Consider the following 19,503-nt stretch of genomic DNA (forward strand, 5'->3'; position numbering starts at 1 on the left):
ATGTTATGATGCCAGTTAACTTAAATTCAAGGAAGATACTACAAGAAAGCAAAAGGTGAAAGACCACTTTCACTTAAGAATATGGATGCCAAAATTCTAAAAACATGTTCTGACTAGAGCATTAACAAATTGAATTGAGTCTTTTAAAAAGTACTCTGTGCATATGGTAAAAAATTCAAACAAAACTTTGTTCATCAAAAGGTGAAAAATAATTTTCCCTCTCACCTGTCTTTGTGTCTCCTTCATTTTTTCATGCATTCTTCCGAAAATCATGTGTGCCTATTTATCTATCTTGATATGAATCCCTTTTTCTTTTCTTCTTTTCGCATATTACAGCACATTCTAGTCCTTTTCATGATCATTCCATTTCACTGCTCAACCCCGGGTTTTCTCACCCCTGCCCTCTTGACCTTTGGGCAAGATAATGCTGTGTTGTGGAGGGCTGCCATGTGCATTGGAGGATATTTAGCAACATCGATGGCCTCTACCCTCTAGATGCCAGTGCCCCCCCCACTGCCCACCTTGTTTTGACAGTGGGCTAAGGAGGAGTGTGCTGTTGCAGGAAATGTTGACCTTCTGGGATGTGTTTGTGGACTTCACCCTGGAGGAGTGGCAGCAGCTGGACGCCACTCAGAAGAACCTCTGCAAGGATGTCATGCTGGAGAACTACAGCCACCTTGTCTCCGTGGGTGAGGGACCCTTCACAGGGTGACTGGAACGCACCCCCCGGGGCTCCCTCTCTGTCGGCTGCTGCAGCTCAGGGGCGTCTGGGCCCTGAATGAATCGGGCCTCAGGCTCAGGGTCAAGAATCCATAATGGCGTTTGCACCCTGCACGGGATGTCTGTGCTCTCACCTTCTCTGTGGATGGTCTGCACTGAGGGCCCACTAGCTGGGCTCACGGGGCAGTCACCGAGGCCAGACCATCTCTGCCCTGCAAGGATGGGCCTCGGTTCCAGAATGCCTCATGTGTCAATTAGAAAGTCCTCTGTCATTTCCCCTTAACAGGATTCCTCGTGGCCCAACCAGGTAGGACCTTCAGGTTGGGACAAGGAGAAGAGGAGGCCAGGATGGCAGCTGGAGAAAGCCCAACACGGAGGTGTCCAGGTGAGCCCGTGCCGGGCCAGTTGGGCCAGGGCAAGGGGACCTGGTGGGTCAGGGAGAGCTTGGCCTCGGGGGCGCGCCCAGGAATTCTTCTCAGAAACCCCAGACTTGGGGACACAATTCGGGTCTGATGGAACGAGCTGCTGTGATAGCCACATGATGCCCCACCTGCTGCCCCTCTGCAGCCCCTTGTTCTTGGGGTTCAGACAGAGGCAGCCACTGCTGTTCTGTAGATCCCGTCTCCACCTTCCAGCATCTGGGTGGCTAGGGAGACGTGCCCAGCCTTGTCTCCTTCCTCCTCCCTCTCCTTTCTGGAAGCTGTTGGGACTTTCCCCATCTCTTGGGCATTTGTGTGTTCATCAGAAGACAAGCAGATGGAGGGGTGATGTTTCCTCTTTACTTGGCATACTGTGGGCCCTCGAAGTCTGAAACGCAGAGTCTTTAACCTCAGGGAAATTATCCTACCTGGTTTACTGGAGTTGGGATGGACAAAAAAGCTTTGCTAGTGACCTTCAGCTCCACCAGGCCAGGTACCACCATGCCCTTGTCTGCCCTCACTTTGTGGTTAAACAGTGTCCACTTCACACAGGTTTCTGTTTTCTTATTTCTCTGAGGCTCTTCCAAATCTGACTTTTTCCGCCTGTTGTTAGATTCCTCCTCTTGTCAATACTTCCCTCCCACTCAATTATTTTGTCTTTTGTGTTATCTCTATTTATTAAAAAATAAATAAACTTGAGAGCATATTACTCCCACGATGGCATGCTTCAGTGAGCAGTGTCTCAGTTCTGGACAGAGCTGCTTCTTTCCTTTTCTGTTGTTTGTTTGTTTTTTTTCTCAGGTCCCCTTATCCAGAAAGTCTTCAGTCATTGGTCTTCCTCCTTTTCTCTCCCACTCACAGTGGCCACTCAGTGGCCCCTCCCGAAGAAGTCTGTCTGGAGCACTGTAACTATTCACTGTGGTTCGTGGACCAGCAGCCTGGGCATGGCCCGGCCTCAGAGTAGAAGTGAAGACTCTTGGGAGCCACCTCAGATTGACTGAATCTGAATCTGCTTTTCAACAGCTGTTTAGAGTTTAGTTTCACAGCTGCAGCTATAGTCAGACGCGGGCCCAGCTGATCCCAGGTGACTCCCCAGCTGTCTTTCCCAGAGCCCACTCCTGCCTGGCAGATGCACCCTCTCGCTCAGAGCCTCCACAGTTTTGCTGGCGTGTGCACCCACCTCCCTGTACCTTCTCCCAGGGACTTTTTGGGCTACAATTCCCTCTTTATTGCTCCGTCCATCCCGTATCTGCTGCCCTGTAGAGATTCATCAGGGTTTCTTGTCTGGTAATGACATGCCTTAACATGCTTCCAGTGTTTACAGGAAGGAGGAAGCAAACTCAGAGGCACCTTCCACCCTTTGAGTCACATTTCACTTATATTACAAGCTGTATTATATTAGAAGTGTCACATGCGCATGTTCAGTCTAAGTCTGCAGAACATTATGGAGTACAAAGTAATCTCGGTGCATTCCCAGCCACACCTCCAAGCACAGCTTGTTTTCAAGGTTTTTGTTTTTAATTCCTCTCATGTGCATCTCCATAGGTCCAGCGTATACCTACACACCTGCATTTCTGGAGCTCTCAGTTTTCTCTCCGTTCTATGAAAAAATAAGGATTTACCTCAATTACACGGCCTTCTGCTCCCGTTCTTCTCAATGTTTATTAAATTTTTTTTTTTTGTTTTTTTGTTAGCTACATTTGTAACTTTAAATAACATAGCTAAACTTCTAGGTTTGCATTCCATTTGGTAACTTTTTTAAAACCTAGCCAAGTGCCTGTGGCTTTTTTCTCTGCCTGGAACACAAACCCCTAGAGGCGAGAGCCTGCATCTTATTCTCATTCATCCAGGCGGGGGGCTGGTAGAAGCACTGGATAAGTATTGCTTTCATTGTTTTGGACCGGAGCAGAGGAAGGAGGTTTGTTATTCTTCCACAGCCCAGTGGTGAAGAGCTTGGGCTTTGGAGCTCACAGCCTGGATTCAGATTCTGGCTTCTTCACTCACAAGCTGTCGCTTTGCACGCGTGGCTTAGCCTTTCTCTGCCTGTTTGTAGAATGGGGCTAATGCTAGAATTTACAGGATTGTCGGAATTTAATGAGTTGATGAATGTAAAGCACCAAAAAGGGTGCTTGGAATAAGGGAAGTTCTCAGTATATATTATCACGCTTTTTATTATTGTTATTAGCCATACGGAATATTTTTTTAAACGTAGTGGTCGTCAACTGGAGGTGTAACACATAGTGACCTGTGGAACCCTTGGGATACTCATGAGTAGGCCCCACCCTCTAGAAATTGTTTCAGAAATCTGGGGTAGGCCTAGTTATGCACGTTGTGAATAACACCCCAGATAGTTGTGAAGCCCATGTCTAGTTCAGATTCATTGCTTTAAATGTCCGCTGCAAAGGGTTCAAAGGACTGGGAGACTTAGCAAGGCCATCACCTAGGAGCACAGGTCAGGTGGGATGGAAAACAGGAGCGCAACAGCTTGGTTCTCTTCCCCCATTCCTCCATTCTTTAAGCTACTTCAGGGCCTGTATTCTCCTCTGGCCCCTGGATGAAATCTCTGACAGGTCTCATAAATTCTCTGGTCATTCTGAGATAATAAAAATCTTCTATCAAGATCCAAGTATCAAGAGTAGCCTCACTGTCGTATTTATTATTTTAAGTTTGTTGAGCTTTTCACAGAAAGAACTTTTACCTTTGTTAATTTTCTCTATTGTGTGTTTTCCGTTTTCCTTTTACTTTTATTTCTACTTCTACTTCTTTGAGCTTACTTTGCTGTTCTTTATCAGCTCCTTTTTTCCCCAACATTTTATTGTGAAAATTTTCAGACAAAACAGCAAAAGAATTATGGTTTGAACATCCATATAATACCACCTAGATTCTACAATGAATGTTTTGCCATATTTTCTTTATCTCCTATTTGTGTACTAATTCCTCTGTTTTTCCATCAATCTCCCTTATTTTTTGTGTGGGATGCATTTCAAAGTAAGTTGTGGAGGTCAGTACACTTCACACCTAAATATTCCCACAGGCATATCATTAACTAGAATTAAATATTTGTTAGTATTTTTTCTATCCTTAATACTTAACAGGTAGTTTAATAAAAGGAAATGCATAAATAGCACAATATGATAGTGGGTTGTATATGGTAATGTTTCAACGTAATTTCCATATGCATTTTCCATGTATTGTCATGATATATTTATTCTGATGTAACTGCATTCTTTTCTTTAAAATGAGGTTTATTGAGGTATAATTTATATACCATGAAGTTCACCTCTCAAGTGTACAGTTCTATAGGTTTAACAAATATATAGTCATTTAAACACCACCACAATCAAGATATCGGACATTTTCATTCCCCCTAAAACACTCCCTTGTTCCCCTTTACAATTAAACTTCTCCCCTACTCCCACACCTGATCTTGTTTCTTCTTCTAGTTTTGTTTCTTCTAGAATGTCACATAAATGAATCTTATAGTATGCAGCCTTATGTATCTTGCTTCTTTCATTTACCTTAATGCTTTTTAGGTTCATCCATGTTGTGACATGTATCAGCAGTTTGTTCCTATTTGTAGCTGAATGATACTCCATTTGCTTATCCATAGACCAGGGTATGCACTTTTGAATTTTTTCCAACTTTTGGTTATTATGAAAGAAGCTGGTATGAACATTCATGTTCAGGTCTTTGTGTGGACATATATTTTCTTATTTCTTAGGTAAATATCTAGAGTGGGATTGCTTGGTCATGTGGTAAGTGTATGTTCAACTTCACAAGACGCTACCAAACTGCTTTCCAGTGTAACTGTACCATTTTGGATGCCCAGCAGCAGCATATGAGAGTTCCGGTGTTTTGCTACTTTGCCAGCACTTGGTATTATTAATATTGTTAGTCTTTCTTTCTAGTAGCTGTATAAGAGTATCTCATTGTGATATTAATTTGCATTTCTCCAGTAACTGATGTTCAGCATCTTTTCATGTGTTTATTTGCCATCTCTACGTCTTTGGTGAACTGTTTCTTGTAATCTGTTGCCATTTTTGTTATTATTAAGTTGTGAGAGTTCTTTATATATTCCGGATGCAAGCCCTCTATCAGCTATGTGTTTTCCAAGTTTTTACCCCCATGCTGTGGCTTGATTTTATCTTAACAGTGTCTTTCCATAAAAAGACATTTTTAATTTTGATAAAGTCCAGTTTATCAAGTTTTTCTTTTATGGTTCATGCTTTTTGTGCCCTATATAATAATTCTGTAAGCCAAGGTAACAAAGATTTTCTCATATGTTTTATTTCAGAGGATTTATACTTTTAGCTCTTATATTTAGGCCTATGGCCAATAATGAGATGGATATTTTTACCTGGTATGAGGCAAGGGTCATTGTTTTTCTTCTTTTTTTGGCATATGCATATTTAATTGTTCAAGCAGCATTTTTGGAAAGACTGTCTCTTCTCCACTGATTTATCTGGGCACCCTTGTCAAAAACAGTTGAGCACATAAGCGTTGGTCTACCTGCCAATACCGCAGTGTCTTAATTACTGTAGCCTACGTTAAGTGTTCACATCAGGTACTGTGACTAGTAACTTTGTTCTTCCTTTTCATAATGTTTTGGTCCTTGATATTTTCATATAAATTTTAGAATCAGCTTGCCAATTTCTGCACAAACGCCTACAGGGATTTTGTTTGGGATTACTTTGAATCTGTGGGTCATTGAAATACTAACAATATTGAGTGTTCCGATTCAAAAACATAGTATATCTCTCAATTTATTTAGGTCTATAAAAATTCATCTCAGTAATATTTGGTAGTTTTGAATGCATAGGTCTTGCATAGGGAATGCAACTGCAATTTAAATATTTCATTTTAAACGTATCTATTTGCTTTTTGTCAATATCTCCTTTTTTTTTTTTTTTTTTTTTACTTTAGTGGTTGCTCTGGGGATTAAGATATACATACTTAACCCTTTCACCACCTGTAGTTATATTTTAACTTTTCAAGTCATATGTAGAAGGTTTACAGTAATATAGGTCTCTTACCTTCCCTCCTTTATGTTATAGGTTTTCATATTTTAAACCCCTCAGACGATGTTATAATGTTCGCTTTCAACTGTCATACATACCTTAAAGAATTCAAAAGGAGAAAAATAGTCTCTATATTTACCAGATATTTTACCATTTCTGTTGATCTTTATTTATTCCTGAAGTTCCACGTTTCCTTCTGATATGATTTCCCTTCACCCTGAAGAAGATCCTGTATCATTTCTCTTAGAACAGGTCTGCTGGTGACAAGATCTCTTACTTTTTGTTCTCCTGAGAATTTTAAAATTTTGTCTCGTTCTTGAAGAATATTTTTGCATCAGTGTAGAATTCTGGGTTGACATTTCTTTTCCTTTAGTATTTTTAAGGTGTTCCATTATCTTCTGGCCTCCATTGTTTCTGATGAGAACCTCACAGTCATTTGAATCATTGTTTCCTCATATGCAGTGTGCTTTTTTTTTTCCTGGCTATATTCAAGATGTTTTCTTTAACTTTGCATTCCAGATATTTGATTGTCATATTTCTGGGTGTTTCTTTGAGTTTACGTTGTTTCTGGTATGCTGAGCTTCTTGAATCTGTCAATTTACGTCTTTCTCCAAATTTGGGAAGTTTTTTGGCCATTATTTCTTCAGACATTTTTTTCTGCACTAGTCTCTTTTCCTTTGAGGACTCCAATGACATGAATGTTGGACCTTTTGATATTGTCCTAGGAATACCTGATGCTGTATTTCTTTCTTTTATTTTTCCCAATTTTTTTGTCTCTACTCCTCACCTTGACAGGTTGGATCATTTCTGTCAGTTTAACTCCAAGTTCATTGACTCTTGCCCCTGTCATCTCTGTTCTGCTCAGTTCATCCCATGTGTTGTTTTTGTTTGTTTGTTTTTAATTTCAGATATTGTCTTTTTTAGTTCTAAAGTTTCCATTTCTTTTTTTTTTTACAGTTTCTGTATCTCTGTTGAGAACTTCTGTTTATCCATTCATTTCAAGTGTGTTTGCCTCATAGAGCTTAGTTTCAACAGCTGCTTAAATATCTTTGGTATTTCCAGCATCTGGCATCTGTTGATTATCTTTTCCCTTGAGAATTGGTCACATTTTGCTAGTTGTTTGTTATGTTGAATGATTTTGGATTCTATCTTAGATAGGGGTGATTGTTTTGTTCCTTTTAATCTTTGTTTATCATGTAATAAACCTAGTTAGATTCAAACCACTAGTTTTGTCTTGCCTTCTGTGGGTGTTGATTCCGGTTGGTTCGGTGTTCAAAGCCTTTGCTGTGCTTGTTTGCATCTGTATTGTGTATGCACCATTTGGGGGTTAATTTGAGACTTTAGTCTTGTGTGGTGGTTTAAGTCTTTGTGCAGTTTTCAGAGCCTTTGCTCTCCTGTTTTACGGTTGTCTCCATGCATTTCTCACTCAGGTGTTAGACTTGAGCTGTGGTTGAAATCTTAGTTTTGTTCAGTTCTTAAAGTTTTGGTGTGAGGCTTTGCTTTCCCTTGTACACACAGCTCTTGGATGAGCTCAGGACTTCTGGAGTTTTGTATGCCATTGGGACAGAGTCTTGTGAAAAAAGAGCAGGGACAAAAAAGAAACTCACTGGTGTATGGGCTGCTTCTCCACTTTTTGACTCACCTTCAGAGTCTACCTGCTTTTTTTTTTTTAACTTGTCAGAGTCCTAAGTAGCTGCTTTATATATTTTGTCCAGAGTTTTTAGCTGCAATAATCAGCAGGAGACAGGGGCTGTAGTAGACATACTCCACTGTGGCTAGAAATGGAAACCTTGATTTCATTCGTTCTTGCTTTTATCTTTATTATTTCTGTTCTTCTGCTAGTTTGAATTTAATTTTCTCTTTTCCTAGTTTCATAAGGTAGAAGCTTAGATCACTGATTTGATAGCTTCCCTTTCTAATGTAAGCATTGTGAATGCTATGACTGCCTCTAAGTACTGATTTAGCTGTTTTAGCCTCTGTATTTGTGGTATAACTGACATACAAAAAACTGCATATGTTTAAAGTGCATAATTGGATAAGTTTTGACATGCACACACCCAAGAATCCATCACCACAATCAAGATAGTGAAGTCATAGAGTGAGCTAGGAAGTATTCCATCCCCTCTTTAGTTCTTTGGAAGAATTTGTATGGAATTGGTGTTATTTCTTCCTTAAAAGTTTGATAGAATTCCCCAGTGAACTCATCTGGGCCTGGAGTTTTCTTTGTGGGAAAGCATTAAACTACAAGGTCAATTTCTTTAATAGATATTGGGTTATTCAGATTATTTCTTCATGAACAAAAACGTTGGTAACTTGTCTTTCAAGGAGTTTGTCCATTTCACCTAAGTTGTCAAATTTATTGGCATAAATTTGTTTACAATATTTCCTTATTATCCTTTTAATTTCTGAGGGTGTGTGGTAGTCTCATTTTAGTTAAAAAAAAAGTCTAATCACATGTAGAAGTGAAAACTATGAACTTCATTGAAAGGGAAATCTCTCCCCCAGCTAATGCCTGCTTCAGTGCTTCAAGCTGGAGTTTTTAGTAGCAAAGGAAGCATGCTCAGCTTTTTCTTTCTTTACTCCCCCTCACTCCCCTACGCAACAACTAGGCCATCTCTGGCTCCTTGGGTGAAGCAAGTGAGGAAGGAAGGACATACAAAGGACAAAAACAGTTTGCCCTAACTGATACAGATGTCATCTGATATCGATGCCCTCTGCATGTGGCAAATTTCCAAAGACTGATTCTTCCTGTCCCTGGCATGTTTATGGTTTCCTTGGAGACATCCCAGCTAGGAACCTTGACTGCAGTTTCCTCAATATAGACAGTGCCTCTTTTCCAACAAGTTATTTAATATATCTCCTCCCCACCCTCACCCTGCAGCACCACTGTATACTTCCAATCTCTTTTTGCTGAGGTCACCTTGATACTAGCAGAAAGCTCTCTCTCCAAAGTAACCCAATCCTGTTCCTATCCAGAGGGTCCACATCTGGCTTGTGGAGTATGTGTGTGTGGTGGGATCTGCACCTTGATCTCTTCACCCCCCATGCAACCTCTTTTCTGCGGTCACAGACTGCCTAACCCTGCCTGTCACCTGTAGAGGTTTTCTAGGTGCAAATCAGGTGCCAAGTCCCCTGCATCCCCAAAACTCTACTGGGCGTATATCAAGCAAGTTGTCTCCTTGAAGTTTTTCTTACTAGATTAGGGCTGAAGCGAATGTACTCCTCCTGCCCCTATTGTTAGAGAAAACGCCACAGCTTTCCAACAGCTCTCTCTGAAGAAAGTTTCTTCCTCAGCTTCTTCAACCTTAATACTCATAGTTTTAAGGTGTCTGTTACTGCTGAGGGACATTAAGTGGTTTTGGCCTACTCATTTTAAGTCCTGCAAAGGCCTCTGGACTGGGGAAGCACTTGGTAGTATTTTATTACCAGCCTTTGAAACAAAAAGAGTGGGGTTTTAAAAATGTTTTTATTTTCTTGTGATGAGAACATTTAAAAAAATATTTATAAAACAATTTCATAATAGATTTTTTAATTGAGGTATAGTTGATTTACGATGTTGTGATTCAGAGATACATATATACATACATATACGCATCCTCTTTTATATTCTTTTCCATTATGGTTTATCACAGGATATTGAATATAGTTCCCTGTGCCATACAGTAGGACCTTGTTGTTTATCCTTTCTATATATAATGGTTTGCATCCGCTAACCCCAAACTCCCACTCCATCCCTCCCTCACCCCGCTTCCCCCTTGGCAACCACAGGTCTGTCCTCTATGTCTGTGAGTCTGCTTCTGTTTCGTAGATAGGTTCATTTGTGTCATATTTGAGATTCCACATATACGTGGTACCATATGGTATTTGTCTTTCTCTTTCTGAACCTACTTCACTTAGTATGATAATCTCTGGGTCCATCCATGTTGCTGCAAATGGCATTATTTCATTCTTTTTTATGGCTGAGTAGTATTCCATTGTATGTATGTACAATATACATACTTCTTTATCCATGTGATGAGAACTTTTGAGATTCACTCTCTTAGCAACTTTCAAGTATGCAATACAGTATTATTAACTATAGTCACCATGATGTTACATGGGTTTTAATAAATATCATGTTAAACCAATTCCCTAAGAGCATGGATTGCAGCTGGGTTGGCAGATGTAGCTTCTCAAATATCTGAAACTTCAGCTTTTGAACAAGAAGTGTCAATGTAAAAATGCAAAGCTCTGTAACCTTATGCAGCCATACTGATGATACAGACAATGTATGACGCAGATCAGTGCTACCCAATAGAACATTCTGCAGTGATGGCACTGTTCTTTCTCTCTAGAATTGTAGTATGGGCACACTCTTTACATTTTGGTAATCTGCTAAGTATGAGTTGGTATCTTATTATAATTTTTGTTTCCCTGATTATGAGTAAAAGTATTTGTCATTTCATATTTGGTGTTGACTGTTTGGATTTCCTCTTCTGTGACTTAACCTGTGCATACCCTATATTTGTGTTTTTGTTGGGGTGTTTGTCTTTTTTGATTTATATAGATTCTTTTTTTTAACATCTTTATTGGAGTATAATTGCTTTACAATGGTGTGTTAGTTTCTGCTTTATAACAAAGTGAATCAGTTATACATAACACATGTTCCCATATCTCTTCCCTCCTGCATCTCCCTCCCTCCCACCCTCCCTATCCCACATCTCTAGGCGGTCACAAACCACCTAGCTGATCTCCCTGTGCTACGCGGCTGTTTCCCACCAGCTATCCACTTCACGCTTGGTAGTGTATATATGTCCATGCCACTCTCTCACCTCGTCATAGCCTACCCCTCCCCCTCCCCATATCCTCAAGTCCATGCTCTAGTAGGTCTGTGTCTTCATTCCCGTCTTACCCCTAGGTTCTTCATGACCTTTTTTATTCTTTCTTTCTTAGATTCCATATATATGTGTTAGCATATGGTATTTGTTTTTCTCTTTCTGACTTACTTCGCTCTGTATGACAGACTCTAGGTCCATCCACCTCACCACAAATAACTCAATTTCGTTTCTTTTTATGGCTAAGTAATATTCCATTGTATATATGTGCCACATCTTCTTTATCCATTCATCTGTTGATGGACACTTAGGTTGCTTCCATGTCCTGGCTATTGTAAATAGAGCTGCAATGAACATTTTGGTATATGACTCTTTTAGAATTATGGTTTTCTCAGGGTATATGCCCAGTAGTGGGATTGCTGGGTCATATGGTAGTTCTATTCGTAGTTTTTTAAGAAACCTCCATACTGTTCTCCATAGTGGCTGTATCAATTTACATTCCCACTAACAGTGCAAGAGGGTTCCCTTTTCTCCACACCCTCTCCAGCATTTATTGTTTCTAGATTTTTTGATGATGGCCATTCTGACCGGTGTGAGATGATATCTCATTGTAGTTTTGATTTGCATTTCTCTAATGATTAATGATGTTGAGCATTCTTTCATGTGTTTGTTGGCAGTCTATATATCTTCTTTGGAGAAATGTCTATTTAGGTCTTCTGCCCATATTTGGATTGGGTTGTTTGTTCTTTTGTTATTGAGCTGCATGAGCTGCTTGCAAATTTTGGGGAGTAATCCTTTGTCAGTTGCTTCATCTGCAAATATTTTCTCTCATTCTGAGGGTTGTCTTTTGGTCTTGGTTATGGTTTGCTTTGCTGTGCAAAAGCTTTGAAGTTTCATTAGGTCCCATTTGTTTATTTTTGTTTTTATTTCCATTTCTCTAGGAGGTGGGTCAAAAAGGATCTTGCTGTGATTTATGTCATAGAGTGTTCGTGTGTAGTCAATATCTTTTCTTTATCTTGGTTATTGCTGGTGTGCTGGTGTCTTTTTTTTTTTTTTTTGGCTGGTGTCTTTTTAATAGAAGTTTTCATTGTAATTAGATTGATCAACTTTTTACTTTGTGCTTTTTGTATAATTTTATGTAACTTTTTTCTGACTGAGCTCATAAAGATGTTGTCATATAATTTTCTTCTAAAAGTTTCAAATTTTGCTTTTTATTTTCTTAAAATCTGCCTGGAATTTATTTTTATATAACTCGTGAGGAAGGAAACTATTACATCACCTTATTTCCCCACGTGGACATACACTTGTATCATGCTGCATACTGAACCCTTTCAACAGTGGGTTGCGATGCCCCTTCAGCTACAGGTCAAGTTCCATATCCATGTGGGTCTGTTCCCAGGCTATGTTGTTCCATTGGTCTGTTTGTCCCTTTTCCATTTGCATGTTTTTATAACTTTATTCTAATGAGTTAAAGTATGTAAAGCACTTACAAGTGCCTGATACTGAGTGAATACTATATAAATGTCAACTGTTACACACACCATTCTTACTGTTACTGATGTTGTAAATAGTTGGTAGGATGATTCTCCTTATCTCTTTGGACTCTTTGGTCTTCAAATAGGAATCATAGGATTTGTTTGTGAAGTTCCATGGAAAACTAGTAGGGATTTTAATTGCAATTGCACTGTGTTTGGAGATGAGTTGGAAGTACGTTGGGGTTTGGTATCTTTACTCTATTGAATTTTACCATCAGTGAACTCTTATTCAGCCTGTGTTTTCTGTCATTTAGTAATGGTTTGAACTTGTCTTCAGGAAGTGCTTGCACATGTTTTATTAAATTTATTCCTAGATACCTCTTAGGTATGATTGCAATTGTGTTTGGGATCTTTTTTCCTATTATGGTTCCTAATTAGTTAATACTAATGTATGACAATGCAATGATATTTATATATTCAACTTGTATACAGAAACCTCTCTGAATGTTTTTATTAATACTAATAGTTTTTAGATTCTCTTGGGTCTTCTGTGTAAACAATTATCTTCATAAAAACAATTTTGTATTTTCCTGTCCAATTATACATTTTCTTTTTCTTCTCCCATTCTATTAGTCAGGGCCTGTATTACAGTGTTTTAGATACGGTGATAGCGAATTCCTTGTTTGTTTCTGATTCTAATGGAAATAATGATGAGGACAATGCTAGAAATGTAATGATAGTCAATGTGTGAGCACTTGCTGTGTGCCACAAATGCAGCATTCTGTGTGCTTTGTACACATTACAGAGTTTAATCCTCCAAATGACCCTGTAAAGGAGACTGGTTGTTATCCTTATTTTATAGATGAGAAACTGAGGCACGGAGAGAAAATGTAACTTCTAAAACTTTCACCATTAAGTATATTTGCTGTGGTTTTTTGAAAGATGCCTTTCATCAAAAGCTCCTTTTATATCCCTAGTTGACTAAGACTTTTTTTTTAACATCTTTATTGGAGTATAATTGCTTTACAATGGTGTGTTAGTTTCTGCTTTATAACAAAGTGAATCAGTTATACATATACATATGTTCCCATATCTCTTCCCTCTTGCATCTCCCTCCCTCCCACCCTCCCTATCCCACCCCTCTAGGTGGTCACAAACCACCTAGCTGATCTCCCTGTGCTATGTGGCTGTTTCCCACTAGCTATCTATTTTACATTTGGTAGACAATGGAGTATTACTCAGCCATAAAAAGAAATGAAATTGAGTTATTTGTAGTGAGGTAGATGGACCTAGAGTCTGTCATACAGAGTGAAGTAAGTCAGAAAGAAAAAAACAAATACCATATGCTAACACATATATATGGAATCTAAGAAAAAAAAAAAGGTCATAAAGTACCTAGGGGTAAGACGGGAATAAAGACACAGACCTACTAGAGCATGGACTTGAGGATGTGGGGAGGGGGAAGGGTAAGCTGTGACAAAGCAAGAGAGAGGCATGGACATATATACACTACCAAACGTAAGGTAGATAGCTAGTGGGAAGCAGCCGCATAGCACAGGGAGATCAGCTCAGTGTTTTGTGACCACCTGGAGGGGTGGGATAGGGAGGGTGGGAGGGAGGGAGATGCAAGAGGGAAGAGATATGGGAACATATGTATATGTATAACTGATTCACTTTGTTATAAAGCAGAAACTAACACACCATTGTAAAGCAATTATACTCCAATAAAGATGTAAAAAAACAACAAAAAAAACCCATTAGTTCCTATAAGAAAATAGTTTTCATTCAGAGTTTCATTTTATTACCTTAAAATAAGGAGTAATATAATATTGATTTTCCTGAGAAAGAATGTCTATGAATATACACAAAGTTTTTGCCAAAGATCTAGAAGATGAAAATTATATTAAGTCTAAATTATTTTGTCTTATTTCTGGTTATTTAATTTTTTTCAGCTTTATTGAGATATAATTGATATACAACCATGTATTTGTCAACAGATGAATAAACAAAATGTGGCATATATGCACAGTGGAATATGTTTCTGCTTTAAAAAGGAAGGACATTCTGACACAAGCTACAACATGGGTGAACCTTGAAAACATTATGCTAAGTGAAATAAGACAGTCATGAGAGGGTAAATGCTATATGATTCCACTTATATGAGGTACCTGGAGTAGTTAATAGAGACAGAAAGTAGAATGGTGGTTTCCAGGGGTTAGGGGAAGCAAGGAATGAAGAGTTGTTGTTTAATGGGTACAGAGTTTTGTTTTTATACGATAAAAAGCTATGGTGATGGATAGTGGTGATTGTTGCACAACAATGTAAGTGTATTTAATGCCACTGAACTATATACACTTAAAAATGATTAAAATGATAAATGTTGTATTTATTTTACCACAATTAAAAATAAATAAGAAAAAAAAATCATGAATGTGTGTTATATTTTCTCAAATGCTTATTTTCTGCATCTATTGGGAAGATAATTTTTTTGTCCTTTAATCTATTAATGTGGTGGATTATATTAATAGATTTTCTCATGTTGAACTGTTCTTGAATTCCTGCACTAAACTCTACTTAGTTGTAAAACATTTTTTTAATAAATTGAATTCAGTTTACTCATATTTAATTTCAGAGTTTTCCGTTAATGTTCAGAAGTGAGACAGATCTTAGATTTTCTTTTCTTGTACTCTACTCTTACTCTGGTCTCTATGGTTATCCTAGCTGCATAAAAGAGACTGGGTACTCTTCCCTTTTTTTTTTTTTTCCTAGTTTCTGAAACTGCACTGACTGAAGTATACCTGTTCTTAAGAGTTTGATAGCAGTCATCTACAACAACATCTGGATAAGAGGCCCCATTTTAGGGCAAGACTTTTGATTACCTAGTGAATTGTATAGTTATTTAAAATAATTACTGATTTATTCATGTTTTCTGTATCTTCTGTCAATTCTGGTCATTTTTTTAGACAATTATGTTTCATCTGAGATTTCAAATTTACTGACCCAAGGCAGTAGTCTCTTTTGATTAAAAAAAGTTTAATTTTTATCAAATTAAATCATGCCCGAGGTTTAAAGAATAAAATAAATGTGATAAAACTATAATGAATGTCAAGGGCATGATAGTGTACTTGGTCTTAGCCAAAAGGCTGAGAAGCAGTCAGGGCATGACAAACATAAAAATTCAGAATAGTGATTATCTGAGAAGAGAATGAAATGGGCACATGAAGAACTTCAAAGGTAAAAATAATTTGTTTTTTAATGAGTGGTGGATGCGCAGATACTTTTTGGTATCTCTGTTCTTTATAATTTACATATATCTTACAAAAATTATTTAAAATTTTCTGCTATGGAAGATGAAGATTCATTGTTTTTGCCACTCATACACATACAAACACACAAAGACTTCTTTTTTGAATGTTTTTTTTCTTTTTTATTGAAGTATAGTTGATTTACAATATTATATTAGTTTTAGGTGTACAACACAGTGATTTGATATTTTTATAGAATACTCCATTTAAAGTTATTATAAAATATTGACTATATTCCCTGTGTGTACATTACATCCTTGTGTCGTATTTATTTTATACCTTGTAGTTTTTATCTCTTAATCCCCTGCTCCTATCTGGCCCCTCCCCCTTCCCTCTCCCAATTGGTAACAACTAAATTGTTCTCAGTATCTGTCAGTCTGTTTCTGTTTTGTTATATTCATTTGTTTTAGTTTTTAGATTCCACATTTAAGCAAAAACATGGTATTTGTCTTTCCCTGTCTGACTTATTTCACTAAGCATAATACCCTCCAGGCCCATCCATGTTCTTACAGATGGCAAAATTTCATTCCTTTTTATAGCTAAGTAATATTCCATTGCATGTATGTGTGTGTGTATGTATGTATGTGTGTGTGTGTGTATCTTCCTTATCCATTCATCTCTTGATGGACACTTAGGTTGCTTCCATGTCTTGGCTATTGTAAATAATGCTGTTATGAACATTGACATGCATGTATCTTTTCAAATTAGTGTTTTCGTTTTCTTCAGATATATACCCAGGAGTGGAATTACTGGATCATATGGTAGTTTCTATTTTTGACTTTTTGAGGAACCTCCATAGTGTCTTCCATAGTGGCTGCACCAGTTTGCATTCCCACCAACAGTGTACAAGGGTCCCCTTTTCTCCACATCCTCACCAACATTTGTTATTTGTGTTCTTTCTGATGGTAGCCATTCTGACAGGTGTGAGGTGGTATCTCATTGTGATTTTGATTTGCATTTCCCTGATGATTAGTGATGTTGAATATCTTTTCACGTGCCTGTTGGCCATCTCTATGTCTTCTTTGGAACACAAAAACTTCTTGTTCTCCCATGTTCCCAGTATAATTATACCATAAATTTGGTTTACATCAGTACTACTGTTTATAATATAATGACCATATAAACACTATAGACAGCTTAGCCATGTAGTCATCTATGATTAATTTACCTTTTCTGCATAACTTTTAGTTTCCTTTGGTTAAAAATTGTCTTGTTTCTTTCATTTGCTTCTTTCGCTATGTACTTATCACCAGTTTAACTTAAACATGACCAGTTGTCTAGAGTGATTCTGAATGCTTTCAGAGCTTCAAGTGTCCCATCAATGTCATACCCCTGAGTTTCTCTGGAGGCCTCTGACCACTTCCTTCTGGGTGGATTATCCTCATTCCTGTTTGCTCAGCTACCATCCTGACATCTCTTCACCATCATTCTGGGAATTCCCTCTACTTTCTGCATTGTTGGATTCCTTCGTTTGCTTTATGCCATGCCTTTTTCCACATTTCACTGGAGCACATTCTTCCAGTACTTTCCTAAGAAAGAATGTAGGTCCATGGGAGGTAAATTTTTTGAGACTTTTGAATATCTGAAAGTGTTGAATCCTCATCCAAGATGGAGAGTTGAGCTTGGTTGGGGTAGAGTTCTAGGATGGACATTTCTTTCCCTTAGACTTTTGAAGGCATTGTTCCATTGTCTTCTGATTGTAATTTTCCTTTTGAGAACTCTGAAGCCTATTCTGATTATTGATACTTGGTATCATTTTTTTTCTATCTGTAAGCTTGTAAGATTTTTTCCCCTTTATTTCAATGCTTGCTGACATTTCTTCATGTGTCCTAATAGGGGTTCATTTTCACCAGCATTGCTGGGCACTTGGTAGAGGAGACAAATCCCCGCAGGGATAGTTGCTCCTTTCTCGTGCAAAGCCAAGATGCTACAGGGCTAGACAGCTGCAATTCAAGTCCAAGCGGCAAGTAAGGCTTTATAGAAAGCCCTTTTCACTTTGTCTGTGGGAGATTCCAAATTGACCCACTAAAAATAGGCACTGCCAGGCATCTAGTCACCCAGAAGAAAATCAGGTGTTCAGTGCCCCAGGCAGGCAAAAAATCATCTTATCAACATAGGGAACATTCCACAATCTGCATTACCAAACTTCAGGCACGAGCCAGGCCTGACATGTTAACACTTTGCTGCACATTACCTTTACTGGTGCTGTTTATTTCTTCATGGGGATTGGTGTTACCATATACTGTCCCTTCTTTCTTGGAGCTGAGCTCCAAGTTAGGTCAAGTAATGACAGCACTCTGGAGATGAGGCTTTTGGTGGAACTCCCTTCAGTTGCTGTAACAATGCCAGTTTTCACTGCTTCCGGACCACAGAGCTGAGGAGCCAGGGGTTTGGGGTGGAGGTGGGGGTGGGGGAAAGTAGCACCAAGTGGAAAACCACACACTTGGCTGCTCTTAGTGAGGTTCACTGGTTCTTCTTGAATAAATGATTTTTAATCTGTTGTGTGCCTTTGGTTAATTTCCAAAGTCCTGAAATGACAGATTTTGATAATTTTGCCAGTATTTTCATTGCTTTTATGGGGAAGAGGATTTACTAAGGTCCTCACTCCACTGTTCCAGAAGCCCTGCCTTAAGGCATTTCTCTTAAAACTGCAGAAAAGTATAGAAAATCATAGTCATAACAAATACCCTTGTAGTTACCTCCCAGAATTAGCAAGTGCTAAGATTTTGTCATTTGGTGGTGGTGGTTTTGTGTTTATAAAAGAAATAGAGGTTTACAGTTAAAGGTGAAGCCTCCCTTTTCCTCTCCTGAATCCTGCTCCCTTCATTCCCCCCCCAGGCAAACAATATCATGAATTTGGTGCATTATCTTTCTAACCCATGTTTTTAAACTTTTACTACATAAATTTGCATCTGTAATCAATATAGCATTCTTTTTTGTAAATTTACCAGATTAGTGCTCTAGAACCATAGGGGTCTTTCTACAGCTTTCTTTCAGTATTCAGTGTTACCCTTTGAGTTTAGCTATGCTGATATGTTAGATTTAGTTCATTCATTTTTCACTCCTGCATAGCATTCCAACATCTGAGTATCACAGTCCATCAATCCAAGCCTCTATTGCTGGACATTTGGTTGTTTCTAATATCTTGTTGCCATTCTTGTACATGTACATATTTGCAGAATTTCTCTCTGGTATAACTATTAGTGGAATACATAGTAGGGTATATACATTTTCAACATTACTAGATGTATAACCTTTTTTCTGTCATAAATAGAATCAATTTGCCTTGTATATTTAAGAGTTTTGCATCTATGTAAGTGAAATTGCTTTATAATATTGTCATATTCTGTCCTTACTTGCTTTTGGCATCCAGGTCATTCTGTTTTGTATAACATAAGCATTGTTTTACCAATTTTCCTTTGGTTAAGTGCCAAGTATATTTCTATGATTTTATTTTCAACATTTCTTTCTTTTTGCTCTAATTGTCTTTTGAAAACTTATAGCTGGTTTTTAAAAGTACAATTTAATATGGTTGGCCTATAATTAATGGGATTAATATTTATTGTGCTACTACTTTATTTGTATTTCTTATTTTATTGTATTTTCTAGATATCCTGCTTTTCCTTTACCTCTTTTTTCCTGCCTTTGCTGGATTTTCTTTACCTTCCCCCCTGCCTTTTTCCCCTTTGGTCATTTTCCTCCTGAATAATTCAATATTAAGCATTATTCTTAGCAGGCTTTGTTTGTGGCAA

General features: G+C 38.2%; 1 protein-coding gene across 1 annotated transcript in view; it reads left to right on the forward strand.

Annotated features, from left to right (window-relative positions):
- ZNF674 (zinc finger protein 674) overlaps positions 1–19,503 on the forward strand; it is a 51,120-nt gene that overhangs the window by 18,798 nt on the left and 12,819 nt on the right. Inside the window, exons 3-4 of the mRNA XM_060137354.1 lie at positions 535–689; positions 1,007–1,105. Of these exons, the coding sequence (XP_059993337.1) occupies positions 535–689; positions 1,007–1,105 (254 nt within the window). The remainder of the gene's footprint in view (positions 1–534; positions 690–1,006; positions 1,106–19,503) is intronic.

This window comes from Lagenorhynchus albirostris, chromosome X, assembly GCF_949774975.1.
Source record: "Lagenorhynchus albirostris chromosome X, mLagAlb1.1, whole genome shotgun sequence".
NCBI lineage: Eukaryota > Metazoa > Chordata > Mammalia > Artiodactyla > Delphinidae > Lagenorhynchus > Lagenorhynchus albirostris.